The sequence below is a fragment of the Drosophila teissieri genome, chromosome 2R (assembly GCF_016746235.2).
Source record: "Drosophila teissieri strain GT53w chromosome 2R, Prin_Dtei_1.1, whole genome shotgun sequence".
NCBI lineage: Eukaryota > Metazoa > Arthropoda > Insecta > Diptera > Drosophilidae > Drosophila > Drosophila teissieri.
Window position 1 is genome coordinate 9,230,389 of NC_053030.1, and position 16,623 is coordinate 9,247,011.

The following is a 16,623-nucleotide window of genomic DNA, read 5'->3' on the forward strand; positions in this document are numbered from 1 at the left end:
TGATGTTGCAGCAGTAGATGTTGCTGCTGTTGTTGCTGTTGCTGCTTTTGCTGCCTGTGTGTCTTGAGTTGGCAGGCCACGTTCTGGTTTCGGTTGCGGTTTCGGTTTGCTGGCTGCGATGGGCGCCTGTTGACGCTTTCGGTTGCCAGACATGGGTATCAGCCAGGTACCGAGCACCGAGTTGGCTCTGCAGTTTATGGCCGTTTACATGCTCACCGCCTCTCGGCGTTTCTCATATCACTTTATTTGCCGGCGGAATTCGCACGCAACTCCCGCGATAATGATGCTCAAGAATTTTTAATAAAAAACTGCCAGCCAAGCAGGGGATATTTTCTGCTTTTGTGCTGCGCCTGATGAAGGCAATTGGAAGGACCTTAATGACAGCGCGCCTTTGTGGGTTAAGCAATATATTAATCAGCATATTAATTATGCAGCAAGGTAGCTGAGAATCCGGGCGAGCAGGGCCAGTGTCAAAGGTCAACGAACTGCAGCGTTGGCTGGTTGCTGCATGCATTGTTTGGGCAAATAAATGGTTTAACCAACTTTACAGACAACATCCGTTGGGCCGGGCAAAACGGCCCAAAGGCGATGGAAAATCGAGTAACAGGCTGCCAGCCAGTCAGCCAGTCAGCCGTGTGACAGGCAGTCGGTAGTCAGTCGGTCATTATTTCGCACTTTTGTTGCCGCTGCGGAAATTTCACAGCAAGAGGCAGCAGCAAACATGCGACACGTGCAACACCGGAAGTCGGGAGTCGGTAGTCGGTAGTCGGGAGTCTGGGCGATACAGTGTGCCATAACAATAATGCCCCACAACAAAGATGGAGGAGATGGAGTCCCTGCCAGAACGGCAGGCTGGTGAGGAGTTGAAGAGTGTGCGGGAGTCAGGTGGAGAAGATGCACAAGTCGGTACCGGTAGCAGACGAAATGGAATTTTAATGATATGAGATGGCGCGCCTTCTGAATATTTTTGCAGGTGAAGCTGCTTACCAGCCATCCACTTGGCACCCACCTCCACAGAGCCCCCAAAACAGCCCCAATCTCTTACCCTTTGACCCCGCGTAGTACAACCGGCACTTGAACTACGCCGCTTACTACGCTCTTGGCGCTCTTTTTGGTTTGTTTTTCTGCTTACAAGTCCCCGTTTTTCTTTTTTTTCCTGGCTCTGGCGCAGGCGAGTTGGCCCAAAGAGCGCAAGAGAACCGCTAAGAGAGCCCTTGCGATTGGCAAGCCGGTAAAAATAGAGGAACAAGTGCGAGTTTTAACTACAGTTTGTGCGAAAGTATGGTATTCCGTTCAGTTTATATGGCAGAAATAGGGTATTAACCAATTAAGTTGTAAGTTCTGGTAGTGAATGAATGAAATCCACTTACACTCTTCGAAATAGTTTATGCAAAGCACTCGCCGTGGTGTTTGCCTAGTTCCGCTGCTCCATGTATTTTAAAACATTGTGAAGTGCCCTTCGTTGAAACCGCTTCCAGATATCACAAACACAAAGCACAAAGCACAAAGGCGCACTCACACCATCGCAAACGGCAAACAGCAAGCGCCATGTGCGCCTGGCGGTATGCAATAGTTTCTGCTTCTGTTTCTCTTTCGTTTCCGCGAATGTCCGTGCACGTATGCACACTTATGGTGGTGTGCGTTTGCGGGCGAGTGTGCGTGTGTGTGTGTGCGTGTTAGCCGACAAAGTGCAACACACAGCGCAATGACCGACGTACTCGAGCGTTGACTCGTTTCTGCGACAACTTTGCTCGCTCCTCGCCGATGGGAATAATGATCTCAGCGGAATGACGATTTTTAGCAGCCAGTAAGCTTGTTGATGCTGTGCCGATGACGTTGCGAACTCGCTCTTTCTCGCTCTCTCCGGCCCTCGCGCCCTCTCTTTCCCACACTCTCTCGGCCATTTTGCGGAAGTCTCAACTCACCGCAAAACGCTCCAAAATGAGCAGCCAAATTGCGAGTTCCTTCCTTAATTGCGCACTCGTATCGCTCGTTTATGTTTATGTATTCTGTCCTCCCTTCTGCATTTTCTCTTTGGCCATATAACAGTTTTCTCTTATACTGCCCCTTCGGTTTATAGCACGCACTTTCCCGGTGACGTCACGAGGCTTTCCCAACGCCTTTTCCATAGATTCAGTTGTTGTTTGGGCTGCACAAGCCGGCAATGTAAACAAAACATAAAATATATGAATGGGTGAGTGAGTTGCGCGGGTGTCTGGGTTGTTGGACTGCCTCGGATGAGTGGGTGGAATTCGGGTGGATTTTAGGTGGCAATTGGGTGGAAATCGGGTGACCCCGATGCACTGGTGTTGGTGCAAATTCGGCAATGCGTGTGCGCTGCGCCTGATGAATGAAAACTTCGAGTGGCCGCGTGGAAAGCGGGAAAACATCTGAGCGTCAGCTGAACGGTCATGTGTTTGGAAATGTGCCTGTGGAAGCTGAATACGGTTTTGAATACTAAGTGAATCAATACGGAAAGTACTCAATTTTTACTTATTGAGTATTTAACAGGCACTTCGTACAAGTGAAAGCAGTGCTCAATTAAAAACGTAAACTAAACTAAAATGAATAATATTGCAAAACAGGTATTTATTAAATGTATTAAATGTATCACAGGATTAAAGTACTGTAAGTATCAGTGAAAAGGAAACTGGCTTACTATACAGGATTTAGTGTTAGTGGTAAAAGCAATGCAAAAGTAATGTACTGAAAAATTTAATAATAATTTCATTTAATCAAAAAAGGCACTCATTGACTGCTAACGACTATACATATGTACTTCAAACATTACTTTATTTTTCCTTGATAAGCTTGGTTTTTACATCGGGCTGTTTATTAAAAATAATGACTTCATCAATTCCGTAACAAATTGAGCTTATCATTTGGTATATTTATGGTTATATTAAATTAAAGTACCCCAGTCAATCAAACCAACTTCAAATTGTTTTGGAACAGCATCGCCTTCTTGAACTCTTTTTCTACAAATTCAAATGCCCCGCCAATCAAGTCAATTTGAAATCAATCCATGCCTTGGAAGCTTTGGAAGACACCGAGTGTCCTGTATTAAATTCGGCCTGGCAGACAAATGCAGAATCCATCGACAGGCCGTGTCAGAGAACACACGAAAATCGAGTGAGCCCAGAGCACTCGCAATCGCAATCGCATTTTAATTTGAATTCTTTCTGGTGAGGCTCTCACAAAAGCCCCCATGCGACGATGTGCACGACCAAAAAATGAACTTAAGTTTCGGCCAAGAATCTTGTTGAAGAATTTCTATTTGAGCATTTGTCATGTCTTCGCCTTAGTCTATAAAATATATTCTCGGTGGTCGGGGGACGCGGGGTGTGTGCAAATATGCGAAAGCTAAATGTCAGAGTCAACCCTTTCGAGCCATTCTGCCTCTGCCTCTGACTCTGTTTTTTTTTCCAGCCTTTTCTGGCCGGTGTTGCCGCCTTCGCCCCTTTTTTGGGTGGAAAGGAAAGTTTTTATCTTAAGCTGCGCTGACAGGCAGCAAAACGGCAGGCGAAGCAACACAAGTACAAGCCGGACAAAGGAGCCTGGGGGAGGAGGGGGGGTGGTCGAACGGAAAGCGGGAAATGGGAAATGGAGTATGGGCGGATGGGACGAAGGACGGGCGGGGGGCAATGGCAAACGTCAAGTTATAGAAAATGCCTGTGCCTGCACAATGAGAAAAGTGTCATCCGAACTGCTAATCAACTTGATGATGCTAAAAAGCCACAAAAATTGCAAGACCTTCTTAAAAGAAAAGGCTCTACAACTTTAGTGCATTCAATCTTATGAAAATAAAAATTTATAAATATTTAAAGCAAATAAATAATTACAAAATATTAATATATCGTTTGTAGAGCTCTTTCTTAATAATTTAACCAATTAATTGGGACCATTTGTTATCTTCCTAAAAGTATCCCAGTTACTAGCTAGCTAAACACTCGGCTTTTTGTGCGAGTGCAGAAAAGGGGAATGAAACTGGTCTTAGAGGGAGAAAAAATTAAAGGACATGCTGAACGCATTCCTTGGGACACGGGCTGACAGTGAGTGATTTGACCATACCCTCATTTGCGTGCAGCAAGGACCAAGATCCGAGCTCTGGGTTCCGGGGCTCCGGGGTTCTGGGTTCCGGGGTTCCGGGTTGCGAGTTCCGTGTTCCGAGATCCAGGCACCAATGGATTAATGTGCAAGGATGCGACTCGTCAGGCAGGCCAAGAAAATTACGTCAAGCTACGCAATGGGCCCGCTCTCTGCCCACCACCCAAATCCAACCCAACCCACTTTCCTTTTGGAAATCTGATGAGGAGCGCCGACTGCTGCGGGCGGGCGACTCCAAATGGGAGTGACTCATTTACGCGCTGCACTCGAGTTTCAAGCGGCAGGCGACGACGAAGGAGAAACGGGGCTGCGAGAACTTTTCCAAGCTATTTCTGCGCCCAAATGACAGCGAAATGTAATAATGAAAAACTTTTTCTTTGTCAACTTGATGAGTATGAAATTTTTCACAAAAAAAAAAAAGAAGAAAAGATTAAATAAAATAAAAGACGAGCAGGAGACGAGCAAAGGAAAGGGTTGGGATGGGATGGGATGGGCTAGCTAGAAATATGAAACGTCAGGACTGGTCCTTGGTTGGCCTTCGAGATTAGTTATGGCAAAGGAATTTCCAAGCGAAGGCGCACGCAAATGGTTGCATGCCGCATTACGCATACGCCCGGTTGTGCGTGGCTCGTTTTAAAATTGAATTTTAATATACAGCAGACACAAAGAGCTGCACATGCGAGCATACATATGTATGTATGTATGTATATAGCTGGTACTGGTAGTGGTCCTTTTCCTGGCTGTTATAAGCCAGGTTTGCCAGCCAGCCCGAAAAAACACATGTTCCGCATTTTTACTTTGTACGCTGGACCAGCAGGAGCCACGGTCCATCATCCCCACCGCCATTTTGCTGCACCGCATCGAGGATTGCGGAATTCATAAGCTATGTGCGTTTGCTACAAAAGTGGAATTTTCGCCACGCCAAAGGATGCCCGCTTACAGGCTTCCAGTTCCCGGCTCACAGTTCCCAGTTCCTAGATCCTGGGCATGCCATTAACCCACTCGCAAAAAGCGCAAAATCGCTTAAATTATTGTTGCAAGCTGGCAGTGCCAAGTGGCAGGCACAACAGCAGCAACCAAAGCAACAACAGCAGCAGGAGGCAAGAGGCAGAAGGCAGGGGGCAAACCACCTGAGCTTTTGGCCGCGCTTTGCTTTGAGTGCCAGTTAGCATAACTCCGCAGGCCGCAGGCGAATATGTCTGCTGTTGCCGCTTTTGCTGCTGTTGCCGCTTTTGCTGTTCCTGAGTTGGGTGCTGCTGCTGATTTTGCCGTTGCCATTAGAAATATTTGTGCCGCGGCAAAGGACATCCTCCCACCAGCCTGCCAAGCTGAAAGTGTCTTTGGTGGGTGCTAGCTATTGCCTCTTTAAAAATAGACTTTAAGAAAAGCGCACCTTGTATTTTAACAACCAAATGATACGAAGAGGAAAAAGCGATAGGGATACCACAACAAAGCCCAATCTTATCTAACGTATTAGTTCGCTTATCAAAACAGTGGGGATTGCACAACATGGCGAAACAGGAGAGGGCAGTTCGTCAGACAAACATTTATTGCAATCAAAAACTATATATAACTACTATATAAGGAACACAAGTAAAGGCCACGAATGAAAGGCGAACTATTGCTCGACATCCGTGAACTTGAAGGGGAACGCAATGGCGGGTTCCATGACGAACATGGTCTTGAACGGTCGGCTGGCATCCCGATGGAACTCCACGTGGAAATTGCGAATCAGCTTGGCCACGGTGGTCTCCATCTCCAGGTCCACCACCCGCTTGCCAATGCACATGCGGGGTCCGAAGCCGAAGGGCAGGAAGGTGAAGGGGCTGGCCTGCAGCTTCTTTCCGCTCTCCGGATCCCTGAGCCAGCGCTCCGGCAGGAACTCATCTGGCCGCGGATAATATCTACTGTCCTTCATGAGCACATTCGAGCCGAGCAGGACAGTCGTGCCCTTGGGCACCCGGTAACCCGAAAGTGTCACATCATTTTGGCACGTTCTCATCGTTCCCAGACCATTGGGATAGTAGCGCAGCGTCTCCTTGATCACGGCCCTCAGATAGGGCATGTCCTTCATGATCTCCTCGTTGAGCAGGGCATCCTTCGTGGGCATGATCCGCAAGAGCTCCTCCCGCAGCTTCGCCTGCTTGTCCGGGTGTTTCGAGAGGCACAGTAGAACAGCCGAGAGGAGCGTGGCTGTGGCATCCACGCCAGCGAAGAGAATGTCCACACTCATGATCACCGCCACCTTGGGATCGATCTCCATTAGCCGCTCCAGCATGCTGTTGCTGTTTATTTTCTCGCCCGCCTGACGACGCTTTTCCAGTTCCTCCTGGTTTTCCCTCAGCAGTTTCTGGGCCACGTCCAAGCTGTCGTTGAGAGTTCGCATCATTCTCCTGTAGGTGGGCGTCGATACTATCTTCCACATGGAGGGCTGGATGTCCAGCTCGAACGTGAGCCGGAAGATATCTCTCGAGGTTTGGAAGAGGGTCCATGCATCGGCGTTATCGCGGTTCTTCCTGATCATACCCATTTGCCGATCGAAGGCCACCAGGCTGAGTGACTCGAACACAAGCCGGCATATTTCATCGGTGAAATCCTCCGGCACTTCCAGAGTCTTTGGATCGCGGATTTCCTTAATGCTGCAGAGTAAAAGGGGTTTTAATTAAATAAAACGATTAAAAATCACATTTCTTACCGCTCTATGAACTCATTATTGATATTGGAGAGGGGTTCATAATACATTCGTAGGCCCCTGGGTTGCATGAAGATCGGATTCAGGGCTGATCGTAGTTTTCCCCAAGCCTCGCCTTGTCTGAAATATTAAACCATTAAATATTGCCACCTTGCAACCAATTAATCATGGATGTTATACTCACGAGGCCACCAGTCCTGGGATCTCGCCGTAGACGTCTGGTCTAACATGTTTGCGGAAATACACAATGGAGTCCAGACTATCGCGATGTGGCCAGATGCCCTCGTTGCGGAAGACCACCTCAATGTCCTTGGTGCTGAAAGTGGTGACCCAGTCCCTGCGGCCGAACATTCCCGGCATTATGTAGATATCTCCGTAGCGCTTTCGCATTGCAGTGGTGTACTCCGTAATCGATGCGTTTTGGAATTCACCTCCAGGCATGAAAGCCCTCATAAACTGGAATTTGTTGGGCCGCGGAATCTCATCGAAGGCCTTGCTTTCCTCGGATGTCTATAAATGGAAATCATTATTATGATAAATCTGTTTTGACTGCATTTTCTGTATACTAACACTGGGTTTTGCTTGCTCTTGTGCCAAAACAGAGGCTGTTCTCAAACATCGAACGGGGCCTACGAAAATCGCCAGAGATCGCGTACTGCTCAATGTGTTCATTATATTCCTTCTGGCGATCGACTGCAACTGAAAGCTGTTTCACCTTTGGGGGCGTTCTTATAGCAAGGGCTTATCTCTAAAACGTAAAAAAGAGAGGAGAGCAAATAGTATGAAATGCTTCAAAAAGCAAAACTCTCAAACCAAAACAAAAGCCAGCAAACAGAGCATGAGTCTCAGTTTCTTATCACCAAACGGTACAATCACCGTGAATCGCCTACCTCACTCAGCTCGAAATATAAACAAACGAATGTGACTAGCTAAAAAAAAGCCGGTTGAGTGCGTTGGAACTTACAAGTATTGAGTATTAGAGCGAACCAACTTCACATAGAAAATGTTGAAAAAGAAGTGAACCGAGCTGCTCGACTATCAGATACCCGTTACTCAGCTAGTGGAAGCAGGGTAACGGATATCAGATATATATATACTACCAATATCTGACAAACTGGTATCGGATAGTCGAGAAACTCGACTCCCTAACTCTGATAGAAATAGCTTTTCGTTTTTAATTTTTCTATTGGGAATTCCTACTTATAAGAAGGAGAAATCTTATAAGTAATTGAATTTAATAATAAAGCCTAAATTCCAAATAGTATTTTTTATTTAACTTATTCATATAAGGACTTCAAAGTAAGCTATTGCTCGACATCAGTGAACTTGAAGCGGAATGGAATGGCAGGCTCCAGGAAAACAAAGGTCTTGTAGGGGCGACTGGCGTCGTAGTTGAACTCCACCTGGAAGTTCCTTATCAACTTGGCAATACTCGTCTCGACCTCCAGGTCCACCAATCTCTTGCCAATACACATGCGAGGGCCGAAGCCGAAGGGCAGATAGCTGAATGGACTGACGGGGGTCTTCTTGCCAGTCTGCGGATCTCGAAGCCAGCGCTCTGGAAGGAACTTGTCAGCTTGTGGATAGTATGCGTTGTCCTGCAGAAGGACATTGGAGCCAAGAGCCACTAGGCTGCCTTTGGGCACATGGTATCCGGAGAGGGTAATGTCTGTGGGACAAGCGCGTAGGGTTCCCAGTCCATTGGGATAGTAACGCAGAGCCTCCTTGATCACTGCCCTCAAGTAGGGCATATCCTTCATGGTCTCATCATTGAGAAGGCTGTCCTTGGTGGGCATGATCTTCAGGAGTTCCTCTCTCAGTTTCGCCTGCTTCGCTGGATTCTTAGCCAGGCAAAGGAGCACAGCCGACAGCAGGTTGGATGTGGCATCCACTCCGCCGAACAGTACGTCCAAGCTCATTATCACCGCCATCTTGGGATCCACCTCCATCATCCGCTGCAGCATGCTGTTCCCATTCACCTGCTCGCCATCCTGCCGCCGCTTCTCCAGGAAGTCTTCGGTGTCCTTCATCATTTTCTGCGACAGAATCAAGCTGTCGTCGAGGAGACGCATCATTTTCCTAAAGGTTGGAGTGGAGATATACCTCCACATGGACGGCTTCACATCCAGCTCAAAGAAGTATCTGAACACCTGCTTCGTGTACTGGAACAAAGTCAGGGCATCTGGATCGTCGCGATTCCGACTGATCAAGCCCATCGGGCGATCGAAGGCCACCAAGCCAAGGGAATCGAAGACCAGCCGGTTGATCTCCTCCATGAAGTCATTAGGCACTTCCAGGGTTCTGGCATCTCGAATTTCTTTGATGCTGGAGGAAAAGTAAGACTCAGTTGTACTTGCAGATATACTCTTTCGAACTTACCGCTCAATGAACTCGTTGTTTATGTTGGAAAGTGGTTCGTAATAGGTTTTCAAGCCCTGGGGTTGCATGAAGATGGGATTGACGGCTGATCGCATCTTGCCCCATGCCGCAGCTTGCCTTTAAATGTATTTTGTTGTTTATTTTCGCCTATGAAATATATTTTTTGCAACTTACGCGGATACCAGACCGACACTTTCGCCATAAACATCTGGTCTTACGTGAGTGCGGAAATATGTGATCGAGGGAAAGAAATCCCTTTCCGGCCAACTTCCCTCGTTGCGGAAAACCGTCTCGATGTCCTTCGTACTGAAGGTGGTGACCCAGTCCTTGCGACCAAACATTCCGGGCATTATGAAGATGTCACCATAACGACTCCTCATCGCGGCTGCAAACTAGAAGATCGAGGCATCGTGGAACTCTCCACCCGGCATAAATGCCCTAGCAAACTGCAGTTTACTGGGACGCGGGATGTCCTTATAGGGTATCGAACCAAAAAATCTTGCTACGCCAATAATACACATTATTGGTAGAAATCCAACGCTCTTATTTAAAATATTTGAATTTTCTAGCAAAGAATTAGTTGAAACTTAGCTTAACTCGGATTAACATTTGGTAGCATCCCTTGACCTCAGGTGATTAAAGTGCACCTTTAACATATACGTATTACCAAGAGAGCTGAGACTCTTAGCTGCTCAAGACTTGGCCAAGAAGTGCTGTGCTCCGCTGCGGTGCCCAAAACAAATTACGCCAGCCAAATGCAATCCAAGAAGAGGCTGTAAATCTTGGCGGCATTGTTGTGCTGTATCTGCGTCAGATCCCGGATCCCTTAGTCCTTTGGCCTCCCATGTGCATAATCAGTGCACTCAGGCATTGCACAAAAGGCGCGGCGGAGAACAGAACCCAGTTATGTTCAAGTGTCACCAAGGCTGGCCGCAACTGTCGGCAATAACAAACCCAGTGTCGAGTCGAGTCGAGTCGAGTTGGCTCTGAGGATGAGACGGAGACTGAGACCGAGACTGAGGTGGAATCCCCCGATTCCCATTTTCCAGCTCTGCTCCTGACGCCAGGAGACGTGTTGCTGCGGCTCCGTTTCGTACCTGCTCCCGACGTACATGACTGCCACTGCCACTGCCCCTTTCATTGCTTCTGAGTGCGTGTGGTCTCCGGTTGCAGTTGGAGTTGCAGTTGCTCATTTCCCGAGCCATCCTCGCACCATCCACATAGCCACATGGCCACATAGCCGCATGGCCTAAACCAGCTGCCAACTGGCATCTGCCGGCCGACGTATCTCTTGAATTCATTGCTGAATTCAGTGTTTGGATTCTTCAGCTCCTGCTCCTGCTCCAACTGCAGCTCCAGCTCCTGGCCCCTTTCGCATTCCCAGTCCTTTGTTTCAGTGGCTGGTGAAAGGTTTTTAAATTTCGACTGGAGCACCCTTGAAGCTGCCTTTGGCAAGTGGCACAACATCCACATCCTTTCCCACTTCCCAGCCCATTCCCACTTGGCTGCTGGAATTTCTCACGTGTGCCGGCGTGGGCGTCTTTTGAAGACCGGGCTCTGAACGCATCAAGCACAACGACTTGAAGTGTTTATATTCCATGCCGACAACTTTATCCACGCCAGAGATGCACTGGGAGAAACGAAACAGATGAATTTCATACAACAAAATAGTAAAATGAATACTGAAAACTAGTTGCCTTATCATTAGAGATTCAGTTTCAGGTATCCTAAAGTCTGCTGAGATCTATGTCCGAGTTTCGCCTGGTTACCTAAGTTTTCGCTCAGTGCACTAGTAACAGTAACAGCAACAGTAGCAAAATCCCTGGCAGCAGCACCAAGAACCGCAGGAGCAGAAGGCAGAAGCTGGAGCGCAGCAGTTGCCTTGTTTATGGTAATTACTTCACAAATCCTGCAACTTTTTAATTAACTTAATTTGCTAGGAATGCAGCAACCTCCTACGCATACGAACACATATGTATGTATGTAAGTGTGTGTGCAGCACAACAAAATGCTCCACAAAAATGAAACTGCATTTTATGTGTCCTTAATCCTCCTGCTGTTGGCAGTTAGCTGTTGGCTGCTGGCTGTTGGCTGCTGGCCGTTGGTCATCAAATCAAGTGATTGCCCGGCACACACGAGTGGCACCTAAGACTCGGCAGGACATGTGGTTAACGCTGTTTTTCCATGTCATGTCACCCAGCTGACAACGCTTCGTGTTCGGATGCGGTTTGTGGGCGGATAGATGGGCGGGCGGAGCCTTCAAATGCACACTGCTCGACGCACATTGTCAAAATTCGTCACTTGCCCGGCACTCATATGCATGCAGTGGGTGGTGGGCGGACTTGGGCATCCCCATCCCCATCTCCATCTTTCCAGAACTGCCACCTTGCCGCCTAACACCTGGCCTAATGAGCTGTCAGCAGCCATGGCTGCTACCAACTCGGCAAAGCAACCACAAGATTTTGCAGACACTTCTGGCCAGCACACACACACTCGCACACCCACTGAACTGGGCGTTTTGTGTACATGTGGCTGGCCCATTGCCCATTGTGTGTGGGTGTGCGTGAGCCTTAACATGTCCTGATTGCCAAAAAGTAAGCGTTTTACCAAATATTGCAGCTGCAGCTGCAGCAAACAAAACACACCCACATCGAAGCGGAGCTTTTGACCATTTCTGTTTATGGACTGCTAACTAATTTGGCCAAATGGATTCCCTGGCATCGATATGGCCATCTAGTCTGTGGCTCCTTTGAGCCGCTTGCAACAATAACCGTGTTAATAAACAGACAAGAATTCCTGTTCAAACGAGGTCCTACAGCATCACAGAAAAGAAATCCTAAATCATGTGGGTAGCAGACAGGCTGAAGTTCCTTAAATCCACATGTTAAATCCAAACTTTGCTGCTTTTATTGTTTTTCAGCTCTCGATGGAACCAGCTAGTGATCCTGACAAAAATACTTCTTAAAGGGTCTGCTGTATCTCTTGCATACTTTTTAGCTTGAAAGTAGGCCCTGGTACTTGGCACTCCCTTTGGTTGATGAACCTCAATCAAATGTCGAGGAGTCTCCCTAAGTTTTCGGTATGATTTGCGCCTTTGAAACTTTGAAACCCGTTCCACATCGAACTCACTTAACCGCTAAATGCCCGCCGGTTAATCTAGGCCCTTTGGCACATTGTTCGTTTGATTGACCGCGACTAATTAATAAATTGTGGCAGTTTCGACAGTGTTTAACTTGGCTGGCTGGCCGGCAAAAAAGCGAAGCCCGCATAGTTGACTTCTCGCACTCCCTCCTCTGGCATTTTGTTGATTAAATTATAATAAGCGATGGCAGCTCTTCGGAGCGCTTAACCCTCTTCTTCTCTGCGAATTAACCCACACCAAACCCAAACCCGAAGCCAAACCGAAAGCCACCCATATAAGTCAACAATTACAATTATGCTTTGATGACCGTATGACCAGTACACATTAATTTATAATTTGTTCAAATTATAATTGCCGGCCATAACTGCAACAACGCACGCCAGTGGCATTTGGGGCATTAACACTAACACCCCGGGGACATGACTAAGCCCCTGACACAGCATACGAAACAAGCTGCCCCTGCCACACGAATTTAACCTCTTCAATTGACCGGAGCCCAGAGCCCACAGCTCACAGCTCAGAGCTGGCGTAAGTGGGGGATTGTTTGTCTGTTGACCTTCATGACGTCGTCGGCAGCGGCAAACATCCAGACAACCAGAGCCAGAACCAGAACCATAACATCCAGATACTCGTATGTATCTACGTATGCACACACCCATCGACGATTGCACTCAAGGGTTGCACTCTCGCTCGGCTGTCAGTCAGTGCTCATCGGGGATTTTCCAGCTGCCCGCATACCCTGTAATCGAATCAATTGCTCGCATCGAACCAAATCCCTGAGAACATTTTCGGATAATGAGCAGTCCCTTTGCGTAATCAATATCAAGTGGCATGGGTGATAAAACCCATTGAATTAAAAGTACCCAAAAAATAACACATAAGATAAATAAAAATGTATTTTTAAGTAGGTAAGCTCCTTATGGGAGTATTTTAAATTCGGTTCACAAAGTTATATATTAAATTGATATATTCTCGTACTGTGAACGTATTTAAAACATACATGTTTACATATAATAAAACCTCTTTTAAAAAGTAAGATTTAAAAATGATTTATTGATTGATAGGTGTACTTTTAAATGGTTATATTCATTGATGTATTATTGTATTTTTGTTAGTGGTTATGTAGTCCAGTTTTAGCAGTTTAACTTCTATCTGAAATGGTTTTATATATGTTTAAGAACCAGTACTAGAACTATAATTCACTTGCTAATACTATTTTAATTAATTTAATTTATTTAATAAGTATTAGTAGTGTACCTAAAATCATTTCGTTTTAATTGCTTGCCTACTATGACGTACTGATGCAAACGATGCAACCAAGAACAGGTATCACTCAGTTGACAGACTGCGTGATCGTTTAATTGACAGAAGATGACGCATTCGATCTAAATTGAATTATTTACTCGCTTTTTATGAATGAATCGCTCGTGAATGATTCAGCCAGCAGCTGGAAGACGAGTGTGAGTGTCGCAAGCGTAGTGCTAGAATATATATTTTTGGTCCATTCAATAAATGATTATTTATGGGGCAGATAGAGGCGGCTTCTGCCAGTGGGTTCCGGTTAGAAGCCACTCTTCTGCAAGCCGAGCTCATTAATTTTTTTAGAAGCGACCCCGGTTGCCCCTCGAATTTGACGCCCGAGGTGGAGTTCAAATGGCAACCGGGCTGAAGATTTCTCAATTGTCGCTCTGTCGCTCTGGCGCCCAGGGGGTATGACAATTTAATTAATTAACGACACAGAACTCACTTTCAAGCATGTGGTGGTGGGCTGGAAAATGCTGCTGCTGTAAGGAAGGAAGTGAAGGCAACCTAGGAGACACACATCGACGACTTGGCCCCGTTGGCCCCGTGGCCCCTGCTTATTATTCGGCAACCGAAAAAGCCGCAAACTGGATGTGAGGCAGCCACTTCTGTTGCTTCTCGAGTGGCACCCCCGCCCATTCCGCTAGATGGCGTGGTGGTGGTGGTGGTGGCGATGGCAGTGGTGGTTTCATCAATCATGGGAAGTAGAAGAAACCTCGCTCGCAGGCGCCTAACCCTTCGATGAACTCATTGAACCCGAATATCACATTCTATGAGGGCCCTGCCTAATTGCATTATTTGCTATATTAAAGTCAAATTAACGGGGCAACATCACAAGAACCAATACATATAGAATTATGGCGGCATGGAGGTAGAGCCACTTCTGAAACTCAACTGGTGAATGTTTAATGGGCATTTGGCTTTGATGTTTGCTGGCCATCGAGTTTCCCATTTCGCCATTTCGCAATTTCGGCATTTAAAGCAATTTGCATTTATGTTTTCTAAAATGTAGCCATGCAGCAGCAAATGGAGTTATTACATGAAGTGGCCGTTTCGTTTCTGGGAATGGATTCCATTGCTCTGGTCGAAAAATTCTATTTCATAAGCGTTGCATGCCTCAAATTTTACAGCAAATAAACATTCCGCATCGCCGCATCCAATTCTATATGTATCTATCTCACCACTGTGTGTGCTTGTGTTGGTGTGTGGCCATTTCCTCTTGTGCCTGTGTTTGTGTTTGCTTTTGCATATCTGCATCCGAACAAAGTGCTGCTCTCGGTTATGTGCCACAACAATTTCGTTGTTTTTTGTTTGGCTTGACATAAATTACAGCGACAGCACGCAAAACTTCAGCACGCATATTTCCCAGCTTTGCAGCTGCAGAGTTTTTCAGCTCTCGGCAATTCGGGGCACAGGATACCGAAACGCAGGCCACAGGACTCCGGGCCTTTCACTGACATTCCCACCGCACAGCACTCGCCCTGGGTATACATTTTTGTCAAATTTTGTCAATTTTTAAACCGAGACATATTTCTGCTTGCTAGCCCCGACATGCCATAGTTATGCTAATGCCAACATCGGGTCGAAAGTGGGCGACGAAGTGGATGGGCTGTCACCTCTGGCTTCCTGCGAAATGTGTCAAAGATTCGCCCAACAAACTGTGGCAGCAGTGAATTCAATGTGCCACATTGCCACATTGGGCAACAGCAACAGCGAAAGGATAACTTGGCCAAAAACAAGTGGCAAACAAACATCAAAGCCACATTACAGGAAATCTTAACAGAACACCTTGCTAAGAATATATTTCTCATTAATAAACAAATTTAAAAGAAAAGAGCATATTTAAGCATATTATTTTACTTTATTGATAACAAGTACTTGTTAAACAAAATACAGTATTAGCCGTTTTACTATTAAAATGAAATATACAATATGTAAATAAAACTATAGGCGTATAATAAAAATGACAAATAAATGTTGATTAGCTTTTAACTTTTTCGTTGTGTACTACATGCGAACTAGACACTAACATCAATTTGCGATTTAATAATACAGTGAATGGGAGGGAGGCCAGCAACAAATCCTGCAGCGCAGATTTTCATCGCAAGGAAGGGGGAGGTAGTGGCAAGAAGCGAAGCATACTTATTTGGGTCACTCACGCTCGCACAAATGTTTTCCCTGTTGTTGTCTGTGCCACAGATTGCCGAACAAGTTTCGGGGGGGAGGGGGGTGGAAGTGGGGCAAGGACTAGACGGCAATTTGGTAAACAAGTCGGCCACGACTATATTTAGGTGTCCGGCGCGGTATGATCGTAAAACCCATGCAGAAACAATAAAGTGGACAATGGAATTGCATAAATTGGGACACGAAAACAGGCCAAAGTCAAAGCCAAAGCCAAAGGCAAAGCCAAAGACGGATTTAGACCAAGTCGCGTATGGCTGCACAATACACATCTTTACGACCCGCCGCCTCCCCCGCTTTTCCCCTTTTCCCCAGTGAATAACGGCCTTTCGGGCGGAAAAACAAACGTGAGCGTCACTTGCAATCCCCATGAACGACTCTTTCAGCCGGCAGGCGGAATTTCGGGGCGGATTGGTATGCTCTGTATGCTGGGTAAGTCGCTTTTTTATGACCTCTGGCCCCGCAGATATGTGCGTAAGATATGCGTGGATGGAGATGGTCCCCATCGCGGAGGTCAGGCTGAAGTGTCGTCGGGTGTAAATCATATTTACAGTGGTACTCTAATTGAATTAGGCCTTCCCCCAGCTGCTACATATGTACCATCTACATAGCAGCCAGCGCGAATAAAACAGAATTTAATTGTACAAATCGAAGCATATTCGACTCTTTGCCGCGGAGGTTCGGACTGAAGAAATATTTCGTTTTTGATTCCCTCACCACGAGCGACGTTGGAAAGTGTAAGCAAATTTCCTATCAATTTTCTATCTATCTACTTTTAGCTCGTTAGCTGTTAAGAAAATATAAAAACAAGAGGGTTCAT

General features: G+C 46.5%; 1 protein-coding gene and 1 pseudogene across 1 annotated transcript; both read right to left on the bottom strand.

The window, feature by feature from the left end:
• Window positions 1-5,638: 5,638 nt before the first annotated feature.
• Window positions 5,639-7,503, bottom strand: LOC122612901 (probable cytochrome P450 12d1 proximal, mitochondrial). Its single transcript, XM_043786773.1, has 4 exons — window positions 7,370-7,503; window positions 6,984-7,309; window positions 6,803-6,919; window positions 5,639-6,746 (listed from the first exon to the last, which is right to left on the bottom strand). Exons 1-4 carry the CDS (start codon window positions 7,469-7,471, stop codon window positions 5,726-5,728), a joined length of 1,566 nt encoding a protein of 521 aa, XP_043642708.1. The 5' UTR covers window positions 7,472-7,503; the 3' UTR covers window positions 5,639-5,725.
• A 600-nt stretch (window positions 7,504-8,103) lies between these two features.
• On the bottom strand, window positions 8,104-9,699 carry LOC122614426 (annotated as a pseudogene).
• Window positions 9,700-16,623: the final 6,924 nt, after the last annotated feature.